We start from the raw sequence: 8043 nt of genomic DNA, 5'->3' as shown, positions 1-8043 counted from the left end.
GAAGTAGCCATCAGAGGATGGGTACATGTTGGTCATAAAGGGATGGACATGGTCAGAAACAATGCTCAGGTAGGCCGTGGCATTTAAACGATGCCCAGTTGGCACTAAGGGGCCTAAAGTGTGCCAAAAAAACATCCCCCACACCACTACAGCACCATCACCAGCCTGTACAGTGGTAACAAGGCATGATGGATCCATGTTCTCATTCTGTTTACGTCGAATGCTGACTCTACCATCTGAATGTCTCAACAGAAATCATCAGAGACTCATCAGACCAGGCAACATTTTTCCAGTCTTCAACTCTCCAATTTTGGTGAGCCCGTGCAAATTGTAGCCTCTTTTTCCTATTTGTAGTGGAGATGAGTGGTACCCGGTGGGGTCTTCTGCTGTTGTAGCCCATCCTCCTCAAGGTTGTGTGTGTTGTGGCTTCACAAATGGTTTGCTACATAACTCGGTTGTACAGAATGGTTATTTCAGTCAAAGTTGCTCTTCTATCAGCTTGAATCAGTCGGCCCATTCTCCTCTGACCTCTAGCATCAACAAGACATTTTCTCCCACAGGACTGCTGCATACTGGATGTTTTTCCCTTTTCACACCATTCTTTGTAAACCCTAGAAATGTTTGTGCGTGAAAATCCCAGTAACTGAGGCAATGCATTGAAGCAACTGCATTGAAGCAACTGCCATGTGATTGGTTGATTAGATAATTGCATTAATGAGAAGTTGAACAGGTATTCCTAATAATCCTTTAGGTTAGTGTATAGGTTAAAAACATGCTGTAAACAGCTTCACTATATATTAAGCATATTCATATATTTTGGCTATATACCTTTTTTAATTACCAATGAAATATACTATCAAAATGCCATCGGAAAAAAATACTTATTTGTGGCAAAAAATACTTAAAAACAAATAATGGTGTAAGTTAATAAAACCTTTGCACTTTGATATATCGAACAACCTTAATACCCAATGATTATCATATTCTTATGCCATGAAATTACCATGGAACATGGTACTATCAGAAAAATATAGATATAATGCTATTATAATTGTAATGGTATTATAATGCTACTATATAAATAAGTCATCCCATATTTAGACACCATGGTCAGCATAATACAATTACCATGTTACTATCTTCAAAATACTGTACAATGTACTTTTTTGTTATTTATTTATTTATACTTTATTTGGATCACGGGAAGTAAATGCAAATATGCAGATACAAATATCAAAGGAAAGTTCAGCTGAAAAATTATTCGCAAAAGTGTGAGTTCCAGTCTATTTAACATGACTTTTAACAAGTTTTCGATGTGTCTATAGTTTCCTGCTATGTGTATTATCATTTATTTGTCACAAGAAGGCAGCACATCTACAGTGTGACGAAGAAATTAAGCATTTGGACAATAGTATATATTTGACTTCCTCCAGGGAGCGCTATTTGATCTCTGCTCTTTATGCCCCGGTGAACGAATCATTCAGAAAAGTGTGCACGGTTCGAACGACTCGTCAAAAAGATCCGACTCACGTGAATGATTCGTTCACGAATTCGACATCGCTAACTGTGCGTTCTATACTTGTATAGCCTGTGGTTCACATGTTTTACACTTAGAAACTAGAAATAAACCATGATTTCGTTATTAATAATATGACAAAACGCTCGCTGCAGTCTCACCTGTACGCCACATAAGCACGCGCCCTCCTTCTTGCACTGCCACGTCATTCAGCGCCGTCGAGACTCCGACGTGTCTGTGCACAAACCGGCTGGTGGGAGTTAAAACATTAAAACGGATAATATTCTCACCGGTGACACGGAGCGGGGATCATGGGGGGATCACAGAGCGTGGAAATTCCCGGAGGTGGCTCGGAGGGCTATCACGTTCTCAGAGTGAGTGTGTTTTAGAGTGCGTCTCAGTTCACTCATGCGCTACTTCGCGAGTCGCTAGCGGCACACAGTTCAAATCGAGGCCGCGGATGTCAGTGCGGCCTGGCTAAACGCTAATGTGGCTAAACGAACATTTCTGTGGATATAATGCATGGGAATTATCAGCATTTGACGTGCAAAGACTGATACACCTTTAAAAGCACATCTTCATTTATCCTACTGTACAGTGTGTTTTTTTTCTGAAATTGTTGGACGGACTGTTGAAGAACATACAACATGTCATGATGCTTCATAGTTTAAATGTTTAGTTTTACTCTGTCATAACTCAATTTGGCCCAACTTTTGCAGTTTGCTTATGATCTACGTGAAACATGTAGGAAATTACATGCTATTCCTACACGAATCTGATTTTTTTTTTATAATTATGTGCATGATTGCACCTTTTAATACTTGACATCTCAGCCAGGAATCTGATCTGAAAGGTTAAGTGTCTACTTTGACATTTACTTGATGCAAAGCTTATTATTTCATGATCTATGTTAAATGTCAGTTTAGAGTTTTGCCAGATTGGAATGTTTGTGTTTGGTTTTACTGGGTCATTCACTGGTTCTTTTTAAATGTTAAATGGGGTGTTTTTTTGTGTGTGTTTTACAGGTGCAGGAGAATTCTCCCGGTCATAGAGCAGGTCTCGAACCCTTCTTTGACTTCATTGTGTCTATCAACAACACCAGACTGGTAGGTTTGTTGACCATAATGAGGGTCTTCTTTCATTTATCTGCTATTTGCTGAGCTGAGAAGCAAGCTTGATTTACTCTGAATGAACAAGTGTTAATAATTTCAAATGGAAAATCGAGTGTATTGAATAACTGTGTAATAATGACACTCATGGGATAATGCATTGAGTTAAACTCATTATAAATCAAAATCTAATGTTTTAGAGACTCTAAACCTTAAAACTGACTGTTCTGGCTCTAAAATCTGATTGGATGAACAACATTTGAAGCCATTGTAAAAACTGACACCTGAACCACATGTTTCTAGTAATAGTAGAAATGTCAAACCATCAATGCTATTTTTGCTTTTTTTTTTTCTCCTAAGAACAAGGATAATGACATGTTGAAAGACGTACTGAAGGCTAGTGTTGAAAAACCGGTGAAGATGCTGGTGTACAGCAGCAAAACCCTGGAGCTGCGGGAAGCCACTGTTACTCCCAGCAACATGTGGGGTGGTCAGGGTCTTCTGGGGGTCAGCATCCGCTTCTGCAGCTTTGAGGGAGCCAATGAGAACGTCTGGCATGTTTTGGTGAGTGAACGAAAGAGTGCTGAATTCAGTCAGAGAAAGCTGACGGCATGAGTTATTTATACTGCATATTTTGTAAGGGTGGGGTTTGATGAAAATAGCATGCTTGCTTTGAATGCATTTTGATGAACAACTTATGCTCAATTAGTCATAATTCAGCAAAGTGTTCGAAAAGGGTGTGTTATTGTAAAGCAGACCGGTCGGTCGAGCTGTAAGATGTAATGCAATCCTAGTTTTTCATGCATAATTTACCTGTTTTTGTAGGAAGTGGAGCCAAATTCTCCAGCAGCATTAGCAGGTTTAAGACCACACACGGATTACATCATCGGAGCAGACACAGTCATGAACGAGGTTCGGTTCTCTCTTCATTTCATACTCTTTTTTTTCAGATGTCCTGATCAATGTGTACAGACCTACGGAAATGTACTACAATTCTAGAGAACATGTGTTTTTTGGTTTTGGATGCATTGTCAAAAAATGTCACTCTCTGCAGCTCAAATATAGATTAAAATTATGGTTTGCAAACAAACGCTGGTTTTTCAGGCTCCACAGAAAATAGCTGAAATGACCAAAAGATTTTGTGGTCATTATCCATTATTAATAATATAAAAAGGCTGTTTGAAATTTTTAGCAGGGCATTAGACATTTAAATTGGAGACATTTTTATTTTTAATAAATGTTATGTTCACTTTACAAATTCCATCAAAAAAAAAAATGTATTACTGTGTGAATTACACAGCTAAGATATGATTTCAAAAATCCATGAGCACAGATTTTCTTAAATGATGGTTTGCAATGCCAAAATAATTGCTTTGTAGTTCAACACAATAATACTGTTGAAACCAGCAGTAGTTATAGTTCGCTTAAACTATTAAAAATACATTTTGAAAAATGTTGCTGTGGCAACAAACTGAAATAAGTTTAAAATGGAAAAGTCTAAAATGACTAAAACTTCAAATAAGTTTACAAATCTAATAAAATTAACAGAATTACTAAAACGTAAACTAAAATTTAATCTGAAAATATAAAAAAATGCTAATTCAAAACATGAATAATTACTACAATAGAATACAAATGATACTAAAATAAGAAGTCATCTGTGTTAGCCAGCTAGATGACATTTTGATGACAAGTCAGTAGAATTTGCAACAGTGAACCTCACAAAGATCACAGAAAAGCAAATGTTCACGTAACAAGGTATTAAAAAATAAATATTTTAATCATTGTGTAAAAAGTTTAGTGGCACAGCAGCACTAACTCAAAAAGGCAAATGACTGCTTCATCAACTGGCCCAAAAAAGATTTTTCATTTTGTGGGTGTTGTGCTCTTTCTCCAGTCAGAGGACTTATTCTCATTGATAGAAACCCACGAGGGCAAAGGCTTGAAACTCTACGTCTACAACACTGACACGGACAACTGCAGAGAAGTGGTCATCACACCCAACGGTGCCTGGGGTGGAGAGGGCAGGTGTGTGTGAAACTCTCTCGCTTTCTCTGCTTCCTGTCTCTGTGCACATGTCTGACATGATTATTTCCTTCCTTCAGTCTCGGCTGTGGTATCGGCTACGGATACCTGCACAGAATCCCCACTCGGCCCTTCGAAGAAGGCAAGAAAATCAGCTTCCCCGGACACACCCCCAGTGAGCCGGCCAGCCCGCTGAAGGATGGCTTCACAGAGGTTAGCACGAGTGTCACATGGTGATTCTGATCGATGTGGTCAGACGTTTGACTTGAGTGATGTTTTGTTTAGGTTCAGCTGTCTGCGGTGACTCCGCCCCCTGTGTCACAGCCTGTTCCCACAGGGCTTGAGGACAGTCTGTCCGGCCTGTCACTCAGCTCTCCCTCAATACCCAGTGAGCTCCACACAGGTCAATTTTTTTCTGCTTTTATTTTGTGCTTCATATTTTTCATATGGTGCATAATTCATGATTTAATTCATTGCATTTAGTGCAAAATTTAAAATGATTGTCATTTCTGGCAGGTGTTCCGACAGTCCCCCTGCTGCCCACTCAGGTGACCCCTGGGCTGGGACCCCTTCCCATTGTCAGCCCCTCCACCACCTTACCAGGTAAAGAACATGCACTCTCTCTGTTTGTTTTTTATTATTAAGGGAATACAATTCCATTGTAGGTATGACATCAAATATTCATGTGGCTAAATGATTTAGATTTTGTGTCTTCAGGTTTGATGTCCTTACCGTCTGGCCTCCCTCCCCTGCCAAACCTCCCAAACCTCAATATACCGTTACCGGACCTTAGCGCTGTATCGTTAGCTGGAATCAGTGGGTTACCTCCCACTACAGCAGGTACACACACCAAAACTATATTACAGCTTATTCTGACCAAGAACTGCCCACTTAGACGGGTTTCTGCATCTTCTTAAAGGGATAGTTCACCCAAAAAATGAAAATTCTGTCATTTACTCACCCTCATGTCATCCAGACCCGTTAGGCTTTCCGAACACAAATCAAGATATTTTTGATGAAGAGCTTCCAGGCCCTCCATAGAAATTTATAAACTTTAAAATAGTCCTTGTGACGTCAGTGGTTTAACTATGTTCTCGGTACCTTTTATGGACCTTGATCTCGGTGGGACCCTTGGTGTCTGTGGAGGATCAGAAATCTCTTTTAATATTAATATATTTTAATTACTTAAACAATAATTGATATATTATAAATAGATATTTTTTCAAATACTTTTTTTTTCTCATTTTATTTTTGAAAATACTAAAACAACTAAACTAAGTTGAAATATTAAAATAACTCAAACATTAAAAAAAACTATGTAGACATAGTAAAAGGGAACAAACATACTAAAAAGTAATAAATATGACAAAGCACACTACAAATACATTTTTTAAAGGGGTCATATGATGCTGTTTCAATTTCTCCTTTCTCTGTGGAGTGTTAGAAGCTCTTGGTGCATGAAGAAGATCTGTAAAGTTGCAAAGACTAAAGTCTCAAAGCCAAAGAGATATTCTTTATCAAAGTTAAGACTCCGGACCCAAACGGCTTGTTATAACACACCCCACATCTCTACATCACTATGTGGGAAGATTTACCAACGCCGCCCATATGTTCACACAAAGAAAGAAGGTGTGGTGTCAGTAACTCAGTTAGTGTTGAAGCAGTCATGTCAAGGCAAAAGCACTTTATTTGGCTTTCTGAAAGTAGATGCATTTAGGAAAAGTTGGGACATGGAGCAATTTTATTATATATTAAATCAAATTGAATTATTTGAGTATATTATTTGCAGTTGCCATTTGACTAATAAGCAGAGTTAAAACTTTGTTGATTGTGTGCTATGGCCTGTTTAAAATCAAGTAAAATAATCTGAGATGCATGATTTATCTTGAGATCTTTTGTGAATGGACGTACTGTATTAATTTTATTTGTGCAGGTCCTTAACAAGGTCTAAAAAGCCTTAGACTTGCAGAAACCCTGTGTAACGTAACCAGGCATAGTGAAAAACCTCTTTTAATTTCTGTGACTTTAATAAAATGGCTGAATATTGATGTGATCTCTCTGTCTGCAGGTTTGCCTCCTCTCCCTCCTCTGAACCTGCCCGGCATCTCTGCTCTGCCCATGCACACCGTTCTCCCTTCCACACTTCCCAGCATGCCCGGGGTCACGCTGCCATCTTCCCTGGCACCATCTGGCCACATCCCACCCGTCTCTTTAGCTGCCCAGCAGACTCCAGCGCTCATTCTGGATGCCACGCTCGCGCCTGTGGTCAAAGACACGCCTTCAGAGAAGCCTGCTGCGACGGATGCGCAGGCGGCCCCAGAGTCCTCGTAACGGCTGGATCGGGGCCGGAGGGCGTCCCTCCGTACGTCTCTCTCTTGTATTTATTCAGTACAAAAAGATTCCAGTGTATGAACATGCACACAGAGATAAACACAGTTCTGTTGAGAGACGCCAGTGTCTGCGAGTTATCGGTGTGTGGATGGACGGCTGATGTAAAAAAAAAATACATTTGAAAAAAAAAAAAACAGCTGTATGTCTGGTTTGCGCTCTCCTCAGAATCAGTGCCATCTCGTACTTTTTCTTTCTGTATATCCTGTAATCAACTTTCAAATGTTAGTATAGCATTCCCTGTTATTATCAATTGCTATGTGATTTTACAATGTTATGTCTGACTTCTTTCTTTGCACCGTTTGTTTCGAATGCTTCGACTTCCTCAGAAACAACTCTATTCATGGTCAGACTGGGCTCTGGGCCTCTGTTTCTCTCTCGCGTGCTCTCACACACTCTCTGTATGATAGCTCTGCCGTCACGATGAACGGAAACACGGTTACAAATGCGCTCGGGCGCTGAATGTGCGCTTGTGCAGTTTGAAGATTGTGAAGGAATCTCTTATTCAAACATACACAAGCAATAAACTACCCAGTTTTACACTAGGGCTGTCTCTTGTCTCCTTCATTTTTGAGTTGAGTATAAGTTACATATGTTTAAATATAGTTTGCATGAAATCACATAGCAGTTCCTTGCTTTTACCATAGTCAATCGATAAAGTATTTCAGTGGTCAGTGCTCATTTTTAGACCACAGGTTGGATAAGGATGGACAGTATGTGGGTGTACAGTTAGAAGGTCATCACAAATAAAACCCATCAATGATCAGAGCCCTGATATAAAGCAGAAATCTTTAACCACCGACATATCAGAATCGACTTCTAGAAAGAAGTAGAATAAATAGATAACACTTGTTTTACACATTTCACTTAATCCTTAAAAAATAAAATTTACTTTATGAATAAGGATAAGTTACAGATGGAACCTGGTAGACTGTTTAATGAGATGAGCTGTTATTAATTATTGGTGCTGAAAATGACAGCTATTGGCCATAAAATCATCAGGGT

General features: G+C 39.2%; 1 protein-coding gene across 2 annotated transcripts; it reads left to right on the top strand.

Annotated features, from left to right (window-relative positions):
• The first annotated feature begins 1530 nt into the window (after positions 1 to 1530).
• Positions 1531 to 7583, top strand: gorasp2 (golgi reassembly stacking protein 2). Of its 2 annotated transcripts, none has more exons than XM_026256460.1 (10): positions 1531 to 1890; positions 2542 to 2622; positions 2986 to 3189; positions 3451 to 3537; positions 4523 to 4653; positions 4731 to 4863; positions 4936 to 5038; positions 5167 to 5253; positions 5368 to 5490; positions 6719 to 7583. In XM_026256460.1, exons 1-10 carry the CDS (start codon positions 1828 to 1830, stop codon positions 6979 to 6981), a joined length of 1275 nt encoding a protein of 424 aa, XP_026112245.1. In that variant the 5' UTR covers positions 1531 to 1827; the 3' UTR covers positions 6982 to 7583. The 2 variants fall into 2 exon arrangements, with proteins under 2 accessions (XP_026112245.1, XP_026112242.1); XM_026256457.1 differs by having other exon boundaries at positions 1533 to 1890; positions 4936 to 5053.
• The last annotated feature ends 460 nt before the right edge of the window (positions 7584 to 8043 follow it).

The sequence above is a fragment of the Carassius auratus genome, chromosome 6, assembly GCF_003368295.1.
Source record: "Carassius auratus strain Wakin chromosome 6, ASM336829v1, whole genome shotgun sequence".
Lineage (NCBI taxonomy): Eukaryota > Metazoa > Chordata > Actinopteri > Cypriniformes > Cyprinidae > Carassius > Carassius auratus.
The sequence above is the reverse complement of the archived record's forward strand: the minus strand, read 5'-3'. Positions and strand labels throughout refer to the sequence as shown.

Bases quoted from the DNA above. Each gene is read 5' to 3' on its own strand.
- gorasp2 (XM_026256457.1), top strand. From the start codon at position 1,828: ATGGGGGGATCACAGAGCGTGGAAATTCCCGGAGGTGGCTCGGAGGGC. The intron at 1,891-2,541 runs GTGAGTGTGTTT...TGTGTTTTACAG, and splicing joins AGGGCTATCACGTTCTCAGA to GTGCAGGAGAATTCTCCCGG. The intron at 5,054-5,166 runs GTCAATTTTTTT...CATTTCTGGCAG, and splicing joins ACCCAGTGAGCTCCACACAG to GTGTTCCGACAGTCCCCCTG.